Raw genomic sequence first — 13,190 nt, forward strand, 5'->3', positions numbered from 1 at the left:
GAGGGACTTGCTTGCGACGAGTATGTCATCTAGGTAGACGAACACAAAATCCAAGGATTGACATACCGTGTCCATAAGTCGCTGGAAGGCTTGTGCCGCGTTTTTCAAACCAAAGGGCATGCGAAGAAATTCGAAAAGGCCAAAAGGCGTGATAACCGCCGTTTTCGCAATATCATCCGGTGCCACAGGAACTTGGTGATAGCCGCGAACAAGGTCAATTTTGGAGAAAACTCGACATCCGGCCAAACGAGCCGAAAAATCTTGGATGTGGGGGATAGCGTAACGATCAGGCTGGGTAGCAGCGTTAAGACGGCGGTAATCGCCGCATGGGCGCCACCCACCGGACGACTTTGGTACCATGTGCAGGGGCGAAGCCCATGGACTGGATGAGCGTCTAATAATTCCCAGTTGTAGCATGTTGTGAAATTCTTTCTTAGCGCGGGCGAGCTTTTCGGGAGGAAGTCGTCGAGCGCGAGAGTGCACGGGTGGTCCGCTGGTGGGGATGAAATGCTGAACTCCATGCTTAGGAAGCGACTGCGAGAAATGGGGAGAAGCTATCCCTGGAAATTCAGCCAACATTCGAGCATAGACCGATGTGCCTGCGGAAATGGCGTTAAGGTGGGGAGCCGATTGCGCTGCTTTGTCCAGTTTACTGCTGGAGAAGGTTTCGGCGTTGATTAGGCGTCGGTGCTTGAGGTCAACCAGAAGGGAATTTGCCCGCAGGAATCAGCGCCGAGTAACGGCCGGGAAACTTCGGCCAGAACAAATTTCCATTGAAATTTGCCGGGAGGAAAATTCATGGTGACTAGACGTGAACCGTACGTCCGGATGTGAGTACCATTAGCAGCGACTAGAGCCTTTCCAGGAGGATTGGTGCGGCGCTCTAGTCCCGTGGGAGGTATGACGCTTATCTCGGCGCCGGTGTCAACAAGAAAATTACGACCCGCTGAGCTATCCCACACAAAGAAAAGACTACTAACTGCGCCGGCCATCGTAGCAACTAATGATGGCCGGCCTCGTCGTTTCCCTGCAGTGCACAAGGGGGGCGGCACTTTATCGCATCTTTGCCGAAACGACGATGATAAAAACAAAGCGACGTCGGATCGGGCATTATCTGTGGCAAACCTGATGAAGACTTGGAAGGTTTGCTGCGACGCACGTTGGAAAGTGCGAAATCCGTAGACGGCTGACTTCCTGTCCATATCGCATCAGCTTTGCGTGCTAAGAGTCGCGAATCACGAAACTCCTCTCCTATCAGTCGTGTCCGTACATATTCTGGCAAGCGCTCCAAGAACAGTTCTTGAAAAACAAAGCATTCCTTTTCATCACCAAGCAAAGCCAGCATGTCATCCATTAAAGCGGATGGCATTCTATCGCCCATGTGCAGTAGCTGCCTGGCCCTCTGCGAACGCGTAAGACCAAAGGTGTCAATCAATCGTGCTTTAATTGACTCGTACTTGTCATCATTGGGCGGATTGTCCAGCAGGTTGAGTAGACGCTTTGCTGTGTCCTGATCTAAGGCCGAAACGACATAATAGTACTTCGTCTGATCGCCTGTAATGTTTTTCAGAGCGAACTGCGCCTCGGCTTGCCGAAACCAAACTCGTGGCTGAGCTGTCCAAAACAAAGGTAGCTTGATGGCTACAGCGTTCTCTGAGTTTGCGGTTTCATTCATAATGCAAAAAAACGTTTTTGCACGCTCGGGGTCACCAAATGTAGCGAGGTGTTTATTCGAGGTACAAACTAATGGAATGACACAATGGGCGAATAAACCACGAGGGACGAGAGTAAAAGAAAAAAGGCAATTTGTCCGGTTCGCTGTAGGAGCGCAAACGTAGTTAGAGAGGCCGCTACAATACTTTAAAACTAATTCCCCCTAACAAGTTGTTTACAAAATTTGTTACAGGTTCCAGACTGGAGATCACATCAGTATTTTTCTTCATGAAGCACAGGATTCCTTCTCCAATGCATAGCAAATGAACCTGTTGCATTAAAATACTCGGTTTTAGACCTCAATGCACAATACTTACAAGTCACCTTTCAGGTAAGTACCTTTTGTTTCAGTATAATTTGAGCCTTCAGTGCCAAAAAAACATAACCTATAATTTCGTTAATTATGAATTCGTTGCAGCACAATACGGAAGGTTTTCTTCTGCCAGTAATCCTTAAAATGCCTTTACCATGGGGTGACTTGCTACTTCACCTATGCTTATGAAAGCCATGTAGGCCCATTTGTTCAGCAATACTCCAGACATGTGAAGCGAAATGACTGACGATAACTATCCTAAATTATTTGCAGGTTTGCCATCTACCCCGAATGTAAAAAGTTGCGCTCCGATGGTTAGTATCACTTGTTTTTTTTCCTTCGGAGTGAAGCATGAATCGACAAGTTCATCCGAATCATTGTTTTCTTGCAACTGAAATGTTACCCTGCAACAAAGCAAACTTCCAATTGGCTTTCAAATAAACAGTTTGTAAACCTTGTTTCACTTTGTGCCACAATTGTGACGTAAATCTGGAGTCGGTTTTTACACAGAGGCTGGGTTCTAGTGATTTCCCAATGTAAACAGGGTTACTGTCTCGTTTTCGGCGCAGAGAAAAAGGCAAGCGTCTTAAGCCGTTTCAGCCTTCGATCTAACGCGGAGAGTGGTTTACGGGACGGCTTAAAGCGATTAAGTCAGCTTGAAGGCAATTGCGACAAGTGGGGTTGTGCGTATAGGGTGTGCTGTTTACAATAAAACTCAAATGTAATTAACTAGTTTTTGTACAATTACGTGAGTATGCTGCAGGGGGTAGAAGGATGTGCTTATTCCAGTTTTAGTACGATTTTGATCAATATTACGCAGGTGTTGAATGAATTCTGCTAAATTGCATTTTGGAGACCTGAAGGAAACAAATGCATTGCAGGGTTTGCATTGCATTTGCTTGAGACTCGTGTCCCTATGAATGTGACATGTACATTTTCCATCACAAAAAAAAACAATTTTTAGTAACTGAAACTATTATTTGGCTTGATACAGCCACATACTTGTGTGTGAACTGTTTTCATTTGGTGCTGGATGTGCTGTAATAGAACAAGTCAATGAAAACTGGTTGTTTGTTTAATTTTACTGCATGTTATTTAAAAAAGGATTAAGTGAACAACAATGAACCATAAAATACAAAAGCAGGCTTATGTAAACCTTTTCTGTTTGTCAAAATAAAACAAATATGACAGGAATGCCATGGCACAAGTTTATGTTATGAAACTATCACATCTTCTGTATATTTGTTTCAAATTAATCAAAATTGGGCTGGTATGAAACATTCCATTCAGCCTTTTCTGACACTCAATTGTACATGGGATTACGGGATTAGACAGCTTCTGAAAGGATCCTGTGAATAAGGACAGAGATGATTGATACAACTAAACATGAAATTTTCACTACTCTTACCTTGGTGTTGTTGTGAACACATTCCAGGAAAATGCAGCCTTTTTAGTTTTGATCAGAAATTTAAAAAAAATAGGTTGCAGCAGGCTTTCTAGTTAAATCTGGCATTATAATCAAGGACCAATTTGCAGCAAGCCTTCAAAGGCGTAAAATAACTGCCAATAACTTTTCTCTGCATGCTTAGATTGGAAATATTGATGATTTATTTAGTACATTTTTAAATCCTTTCATTATTTTTCCAGTAAGAGCTTGACTGAAATTTGCTCCAACATTTTTGAAAACTTTCCTCGCTTTCAGCATTGGCAACAGCTGTCATTAAGGCTAACACACTTTCTCTGTCATTCCCAATGTTTTTTTCTGATTTTTTTTTTACCCAGCGCTCCCATCTACAGTCCACACTTTCGTTCAAATATTTTTGAATGCGATCCATAGGGCGATGATACGCACTTTCACTTACTGACTAAATCTTTACGAAATTTGTCACCGAAAGTTTTGTCACTGATAAGAGTTAAACTACAAATTAAGATGATTTTCAATTGCTGTGGAGCAAATGTAACGGAATCTTGTTTACCCTTTCTAATACTGATCGTCGACCTGACATACAGAAGGATTTGTTTAAATTATATTTTTTATTAAGAGTTGCAAGAAAAACTTTACAGCGTTTAATCGGTATAAATCCTCTTTTTATCCACGCCAGCTAAAAGAATAGTCTTTGTTTCAGGTGCTAACAAGCACACCTCTTTTTGCTCCAATGCATTTGCTACGTGCTTGTGGCACAAAGGTTTCTCTAATGATTTGGTTTCTGTGGAGATTGTCAATGGATGTATCTGCTTCAGTGATTATTATTGTGTCGGTTTCTTCCTCTGGAACTATATTATCAAAGTTTTCATGATGTGTGATGGCTAGGATGTGAAGGCAAATTGGGGTGGCCATTGATGTGTCGAGGTGGGTTCTCAGTGGTATTTTTAGGCATTGCAATCTTTGCTTAAGTAAACCAAACGCTCTTTCTATTACTCTCTTGTTTTAATTTGAGTTTTGTTATAACTCTTTTCAGATCTTGATATAGGATTTCGCAAAGGTGTCATTAAATATGAAAGACACGGATAACCTCCATAGCCTAAAAGAACGCCATTGAAAACACCAGGTTCAAAATTAGATTTTAAGTAAACTGGTATCAAAAATTCTGGAGTCTTGTGTGGAGCCTGGCCATCTGCAAACAACATCGGTAAATATCATGTCTGCAGTACAAACACATTGCACATTTAGAGAAAAAAAACTTTTCTAGGGTGCAAAATATTTGGAGTTTATAACTTTGAAAATGCAAGTCTTGCACTCATTGTAGTACTGATGATGAACGCAGTCAATGTTCGAAACGTTTACTATTACTAATTGTATAACAGCATTTTAGCTTTGGCTTTCATTTTCAAAAAACCTTTTCTATTTCTACATATTTCAGCTTCATCTCCACCGGATGAGCTGATTGGTATGTGGGTGCAGTCTATCACAAAAGCGACGTCCGGGGAAACACAAAGGGAATTTTCGCCTACCTATGAGACGCTCGAATAATCTACCTGTCAATTTCCTTTCGGACAATGTGTACGAAACGGCTTTTATTTCTTGTGTCATTCGCCAAAAAAATGTGTGAATGACAGAAAAATGCCACAAAAAACCCAGCTGACAACCATTGGGATGCTGCTCTGACTGCATATCAGCATCAGTTTTTTGAAAGTGGCCTGTTGCGAAAAACCGAACAGCAGCCAATAGTTGGAAGCTTTGTAGGATGCCAGATTTTTGTTGTTGTTCCAATTCAGTTTTTAATAGATTAAATAAAAAACATTGAAGTTTCTTTAACGTTTGAAAAAAACGTAAATAAAAAACAAAAAGCTAAACATTTTCAAGTTTATTGTTTTAAATTTTCAGTTAATGTTCTTCTTTTTCCCAATCGTGCTCTATAAATTTTATACCTCGTTTTCCTCACCTTCTCGTACACCACAGGAAATATTTGCAATTTAATGTAGGAGGTATCAGGGCATTTATAACAACTGTTTTTTTGATCACATTTATTGATGATTTTCTTGTGTCAGCCTAAAGATAATGCAGGGCCTTGTTCATCATCCGTTCCTACGGTCAAGTCAAAAATGCCCAACGACTATATTAACAAAGTTTTCATGATGTGTGATTGCTAGGATGTGAAGGCAAATTGGGATGGCCATTGATGTGTCGAGGTGGGTTCTCAGTGGTATTTTTAGGCATTGGAATCTTTGCTTAAGTAAACCAAACGCCCTTTCTATTACTCTCTTGTTTTAATTTGAGCTTTGTTATAACTCTTTTCAGATCTTGATATGGGATTTCGCAAAGGTGTATTTAAATATGGGAGACATGGATAACCTTGATCGCTTATAAGAATGTCATTGAAAACACCAGGTTCAAAATTAGATTTAAGTAACTTGTTTTCAAAAATTCTGGAGTCATGTGTGGAGTCTGGCCATCTGCAAACAACATCGGTAAATATCGTATCAGCATTACAAACACATTGCGCATTTAGAGAAAAAAAAACTTTTTTATTTCTACATATTTCAGCTTCATCTCCACCGGGTGAGCTTATTGGTATGTGGGTGCAGTCTATTGCATCCACACCAGGGAATCCAGCCACTTCTGCATTTTTTTGTTTTTGTAGTAAAACAGAAGCATGACTTTCTGGAAATTGTACAAAGCTTACAAGTTTTAGTACATGGCACACATCCAGCAAGACATGGATTTTTTTTGCTTATGATGAATGGATGTGGAAAGTGGGATTGAATACCGTATTTACTCGATTGTAAGCCGCGGCTTATAAAGTTTTTTTACCTACCGTTTGTGCGACTTACAATCGAGGGCGTCTTATATTCGAGGGCGGCTTACATCATTTAATGTCACGCAGATATTTGGTCTGCGCTCTGTTTTTTATTGAAATTTACCATCAACTCGCACCATCGTACCAGTATGTTTTATCGCCCAAGGTTGTCAGCGTATCTGGCAATTTTAAACGACAGATTTGTTGACAATTATTGTTGTAGGGCACCTAAGTTTGTCTTTAACATCGACGTGCGGCTTACATTCGAGGGCGGCTTATATTAATTTTTGAACACCGTCGCATGCGGCTTACAATCGAGGGCGGCATACAATCGAGTAAATACGGTACTGCAAGGGTTTGAAGTTGCACCCAATTCTGTGAGCATGGCAAAGTGACAGGAAGGACCATCACGTGTTAAGGATGTGACATTTGCACCAACATCTGCTAGCTATGCTATGCAAACCTTTACTTCTAGCCACATGGAACTTTTAATGCATCATTCAGACATACAGCCATCATTACTAACACATCTTTGGCCATAGGCAAAGAGTCATCGTCATCAATTCCATTCCCAAGTTCAACAAAACCACGGAATTTATGACCATCCCAGGCAACATGTTTTCATCTCAACTAACATGAGTGAGCATACAACTTCTCTGCCCACCTCTTGTGCTCGTTTTGACTTTTTCCTTAATCGCATCAAATGCAGGTCTGGTAAATCCTGGGTTTGTTGGTTTTCGCCCATTCCACTTTCTTATTTGGTCCTGATGGGGTAAAGCCAAGTTGAATGTTTTACGCACAAACTCACATGCCTTTGCTGAATAAAACTGTAAAGTTGTTGCGAAGGCTCTCAGGGCAGGGGGATACTTCTCTTTTCTGCCTGAATTCCTTTGCATTATTGGCAATGGCACGCCTGGCAGACTTTGTGTGAGCATTTCCTCGCATTGAGCAGTAATCATGTTCTGAGACCATAAGAAAAGGTTAACCCAAAAGGAAGAAAAAAGTATCAAGATTTCAGAAAGGCTATACAGCCAGAAGTGCTTGTCATTTTCCCATAAACTTTCCGATAGAAATGTCTAACAATAATCAAACCAGTATTCCGTACGAAGCACCACAAACGGGAAACGATGAGTGGAAATCACCAAAAGATTCTTTTGCAAGAGCGTGATTATTTTCGGTTTTGTTCCTATGCGATGGGGTGTACTTCACTATCCGCGACGGTTTCGTTCTCCATCTCGTCCTCTTCGCTGTCACTCGTTTCTGCTGAGATTTGAGCCACGAAGTCGCGGATATAGTCTGCAATTAGACAAAGATCCTCGTCGATCGGTAGGCCTGCTTCTATTTCTTCCACGACGTCTTTTGCCAACTGGATGACGATGTCATCTGTTACGCTCCCTAGTACTCTTTTTTCAGGACCCGTTGATGGTGATTCGGCGTCCTGTGGCTAATGTGCTTCGACGAAGCGTCTTTCCATTGGGGCTCTATCTTGCAGACTTGATAGGCGGGTTATGGGGTCAGACAGGTTGGTGGTGATGAAGCAACAAGTCGCCTTGTTGTCCTGTCTGTCCCCGTGGGTCTTGGCACTCCAATTATTGTGAAACATAAACTTGATGGCCGAGATCAGCTTGTCGTCGTTAAACAGGGCTGACCCCGCGTCATCAATTTTCAAGACCTTGTGCTTGAATCGGAGTGCCATCTGACCCACCCCCGCGCTATCATTCGTCATAACGCTAGCGACTTCTGGCGGAAAAAGGAATTTGCCCAAGAGGGTCTTCCCTTTACCCGCCTCCCCATGGAGCACGATTTGGGGAGCCAGCGTTATGCCGTCTTCTTCCTGGTTTCGCGCTTCCAATGCTGCTTGCACTAGTATTATCATCAGCTCTTTATGTGTTAACTTTATGCCATTCCAGCGGATGTTTTTGGCTTGAGCGATGATGTCTTTCATGATCTTTACGCCTTCTTCTACCTTCCATGGCTTGCTCTTGCTCGCCATCTTTCGAAAGGCCTTCTTCATTTTTCTTGATTGTACTCCGAACACCGCTGTTTGATACGCTCTCTTGGCCAGAAGCTCCGGATACGAGAAGTCTCGCTCGAAAAGCTTTGCCTTGAAACAGTTCATGGACGGTTTGCTCTCGAACGACTTCCTCCGCTATCTGCGCGTAGTGTCCTTTTTGTCCGTTTGCGTACTTGGTTTTTTTCACTTCGGCCGCCAGCTCTGGTGGAATCTCGTTCTGGAGATGCTTGTACATATATTGAATGTACGCCGCAAGATCCTTGACCGCTCCCAAGTACGTAATGCTGATGCCTAGATCTCTTAGGCGCTTGCTGACGGTCTTTTTGGGGACAGGGTTCCCCGTTTTCGAAGAGCCTGAGCTCTTCGATATGAAGAGCCCATGATGATGATATGTGTTTGAATTCCCCTTCTCCTGGGGCCCGATATAGATCGTTGCATGTGGACTCTGCCACACCCCTGGCTTGCCAGTTTCGGTGGTGAAGGCCCACTTTCTGCCTTTTTGCGGGTCTTTCGCATTCTCGCTCATAGTTTCTTTTCTCGGACTCCTCGATGTCCCGGCGGAATTGTCTTCGCTTGCGCATAGAGTCGCATTTTGTGTCATTGACGTCATTTTTAAAATAATTGTCTACTATTTTGTCTAGGTCGACCTGCAGCATCTATAAACGAATACAAGTTTTGGCACGGCACAACATATATTATAAATTTCAACATCAACACAACGCTAAAGCAATAATAAATAACAGGCTGTGTCTAGCGGGGTAATGAGAGTTCAATATCCACCTCCAGAGTATATGGAATTGCAATAAAATTATCTGTCTTGCTGGCATAATTCTGGTCGGCACTGGTATATACTTCTGCACGTAAGTCTTTCTTTATACTCTCTTGGTAAACGTGCATCTGCGTCCACATTTGTTTGCAGATAGGTGCGTGCGATAGCTCGTGTATGTCGAACCAGGGAGTCTCGAAGTAGTTCTGCACGGTTGTGCCTGTGTTGTTTGTATCACTTTCACTGATCCGATGTTGGTCTCTTTGTAGGAACTGTATAGGTATCTTGGTGATGCTGTCTCCCAGTTGATAGCGTACTGCTGAGTGGTTGGACATCAGTGGCATCTGGTAGTTGAACTGACCCGCCACCGTGTTTTTACTGGTTCCTCTGTCGAATCGTTCCCCCCCTCCGGTTATTGTGTCTTTGTCCCAGGCGATGTCCAGGTATAGCAACGGTATTGTCCTGCCTGAGTCCTCTTGCCTGTTGATTGCTGCGCATGGCCATAGGTTTATGTGCCAGTTCTTGAATCTGATCATTTCATAGTTGGTGTAATTTTGTTTCAGGGTTGATAAGTCTGAGATGTCTGTGTCTCGTCCTCTATCGGTGTAGTATCTCCAGTTGAGGTATGATGGTGATATTGTTCTCAGTAAGCTCATTTGTCTCATGATCATCTGGCTGCTTACTATCATTGATGCAGGTTGTACAGGTAAGCTGAAGCCTTCTATTTCTCCTGTGTTGTTCCAGGGTACCCATGGGTGGAAAGATAGCGTCGATGATGATGTTAGAGCTCCCACCTCTGTGCCATAGTTGCCATACATCATGATACCTCTTCTGACGCCTTTAACGTGGGCTGTGCCGTGTGTGAAACGCGGTCTTCCTACTGTTAGTGTTGGGTTTCTTCCTCCTCCGCCCCCGGAGCCTTGCGGTATTTCTCCGGTTCTTAATCTTTTTGCTGGAGGACCTCCATCTCCGCCATCATCTTCGTTGTCCAGGTCATTGAGCCATTCATCGTCGTCAGACATTTGAAGCATATCAAGTTGACTTGTTGGAGGTGTTGTCCTAGGGCTTGTTCTTTTTCTGCTCATTGTCGGTAGCGTGGAGGATCTTCCAGCGTTAGCCCTAGATCTCTGAGATCGTCTATTCTCGTTGATCTTGTTAATCCTCGCGAAGTTCTTAGGTGTAGGGGACATCGAAGGGAGTACCTTCTCTTTACCGTTGAATATAGCACGAACAAGGCCAGCACTAGGCCCACTGATATTACCAATACGTCCAACCAAAGCACGATCTGCACTATTAAATTTCCAATACGCCTCTGGTCCGAGCTTTTCGTATGCGATGTCGTGGTCTCTACAGGCTTCGTCCAATTCATTTACTGGCTCTCCTACAGTATTCCCAGGTCCACAGTGCGGATATCCAGGTATAGTAATCCCACCAGTGGCCAACTTCTTCGTTGACCTCAGTCTCATATCTGATCTACTCTTCATTTGCACCTGCCTTATATACCTGGTCTGGGCACAGGCACAGCTTCTACTTCTCCCTCCTTACGCTGTGCCTCCAACCCATACTGTGCCAGGTGAATAATAAGGCTGTGCTGTGCCAATTCCTTTTTATTGTTTACTTCATAGTAGTTATTTTGACCCTACAAACTCCTTTATGTGCCCTTGTGCCTGTGCCTATGACGTCACAATTGCTGCCGAAGGCGATGCGGCTCCGCCGCGCCAGCGAAGCTGGCATCAGCATTGTGACGTCATAGGCACAAGGGCACATAAAGGAGTTTGTAGGGTCAAAATAACACACTTTCTCTGTCATTCCCAATGTTTTTTTCTGATTTTTTTTTACCCAGCGCTCCCATCTACAGTCCACACTTTCGTTCAAATATTTTTGAATGCGGTCCATAGGGCGATGATATGCACTTTCACTTACTGACTAAATCTTTACGAAATTTGTCACCGAAAGTTTTGTCACTGATAAGAGTTAAACTACAAATTAAGATGATTTTCAATTGCTGTGGAGCAAATGTAACGGAATCTTGTTTACCCTTTCTAATACTGATCGTCGACCTGACATACAGAAGGATTTGTTTAAATTATATTTTTTATTAGAGTTGCAAGAAAAACTTTACAGCGTTTAATCGGTATAAATCCTCTTTTTATCCACGCCAGCTAAAAGAATAGTCTGTGTCTGTCTTTGTTTCAGGTGCTAACAAGCACACCTCTTTTTGCTCCAATGCATTTGCTACGTGCTTGTGGCACAACGGTTTCTCTAATGATTTGGTTTCTGTGGAGATTGTCAATGGATGTATCTGCTTCAGTGATTATTATTGTGTCGGTTTCTTCCTCTGGAACTATATTATCAAAGTTTTCATGATGTGTGATTGCTAGGATGTGAAGGCAAATTGGGGTGGCCATTGATGTGTCGAGGTGGGTTCTCAGTGGTATTTTTAGGCATTGCAATCTTTGCTTAAGTAAACCAAACGCTCTTTCTATTACTCTCTTGTTTTAATTTGAGCTTTATTATAACTCTTTTCAGATCTTGATATAGGATTTCGCAAAGGTGTCATTAAATATGAAAGACACGGATAACCTCCATAGCCTAAAAGAACGCCATTGAAAACACCAGGTTCAAAATTAGATTTAAGTAAACTGGTATCAAAAATTCTGGAGTCTTGTGTGGAGCCTGGCCATCTGCAAACAACATCGGTAAATATCATGTCTGCATTACAAACACATTGCACATTTAGAGAAAAAAAACTTTTCTAGGGTGCAAAATATTTGGAGTTTATAACTTTGAAAATGCAAGTCTTGCATGCACTCATTGTAGTACTGATGATGAACGCAGTTAGTGTTCGAAACGTTTACTATTACTAATGTATAACAGCATTTTAGCTTTGGCTTTCATTTTCAAAAAACCTTTTCTATTTGTTACGACCGCTTGTGCGCAGCCTGGTCCTGCGCCGTTCGTCCCACTAAGCAAACGCGCCCACCCAATTCTCCACCACAACAGCCCACTCCTGGTCCGAATGGCCGTCTCGTTTAATTTGAGCGTAGCGGTTTTCTGTAACCACAACATTCATAATAGCATATTGCTACGTCACAGTAGAATATTAAAACAATGCACAACGCAGATATGCCTCCCAGCACAGTTAACAATTGCATCTTAGTTAATCGTTTACATTAAAAAGATTAAAGACTCGCAAACCACGTCGGGCACATCACAAGTTCAAAACGTATGTATAACTGAACATACCAACTGTGTGGGATCCAGGTACTTACTAGCCTGTGGCTAGTGGCTTCATCAACGTTCCAATTCAGATTCAATAAGCATCGACACGTTTAACATTAATATGCCTTATTCAAATAGAAACAGGATCAAATTAGTTAACATAACAAAAGTTTAACAGTACAATTTCATCCTTGCACACTACAAGCATGTCGTCCTAAAGACGCATGCGCGGATGAATACGAACGCTATACTGGTGAAGGATAAAATCAGTGAAGCGTTAATTCTCGCTGTAACATACCCCCCGACGATGTACGAACCCATGAGAACATCTAAACACACAAACAGCGAGAACGAAAACGAACAAACAAACACTCAAGCCTTCATTATCAGGCACAACTTCGCGATTGGTCGCTTGAACGACCCGGCGTGTGTTTTCACCAAAGCACTACGCACGAACCCGAACTTATCCGGGTACGTTTCGACAATCCTTCCGGTTAACCATTTTCCTCGTGGGGCCGAAGTGTCCACCAACAGGACAAGATCATCAACCTCGAGGTTCCTTTCGGGAAATTGCCATTTCTGACGTGTCTGTAGCGTCAGTAAGTACTCGTTTGTCCATCGGATCCAAAACTGGTCTGCCAAATATTGGACCTGGCGCCAGTGTCGTCGAACATAGTTGTCTTCTTTCACAAATATTCCTGGTGACGACGTTTCTTGTCGCCCAATCAACAGTAGGTGATTCGGCGTCAGCGGCTCTCTGTCGGCCGGATCAAGACTAACAGGGGTGAGAGGCCTCGAGTTCAAGATGAATTCGACCTCGACGAGCAGCGTGCTCAGAGTCTCGTCGGAAGGCATCTGTTGTCCCAACAAGACGTTCAAAATTTTACGCACTGAACGAATCATGCGTTCCCAGACGCCACCCAT

The 13,190-nt window shown here is 42.9% G+C and overlaps 2 protein-coding genes across 2 annotated transcripts; both read right to left on the reverse strand.

Moving 5' to 3' along the window:
• Positions 1-1,000: 1,000 nt before the first annotated feature.
• Positions 1,001-1,681, reverse strand: LOC145909708 (uncharacterized). Its single transcript, XM_082997061.1, has one exon. The coding sequence runs from the start codon at positions 1,673-1,675 to the stop codon at positions 1,001-1,003; it is 675 nt and encodes a 224-aa protein (XP_082853187.1). The 5' UTR covers positions 1,676-1,681.
• A 10,957-nt stretch (positions 1,682-12,638) lies between these two features.
• On the reverse strand, positions 12,639-13,190 carry LOC145909709 (uncharacterized). The gene has a single exon (XM_082997063.1). The coding sequence runs from the start codon at positions 13,188-13,190 to the stop codon at positions 12,639-12,641; it is 552 nt and encodes a 183-aa protein (XP_082853189.1).

The sequence above is a fragment of the Ascidia mentula genome, chromosome 7, assembly GCF_947561715.1.
Source record: "Ascidia mentula chromosome 7, kaAscMent1.1, whole genome shotgun sequence".
Classification (NCBI taxonomy): Eukaryota; Metazoa; Chordata; class Ascidiacea; order Phlebobranchia; family Ascidiidae; genus Ascidia; species Ascidia mentula.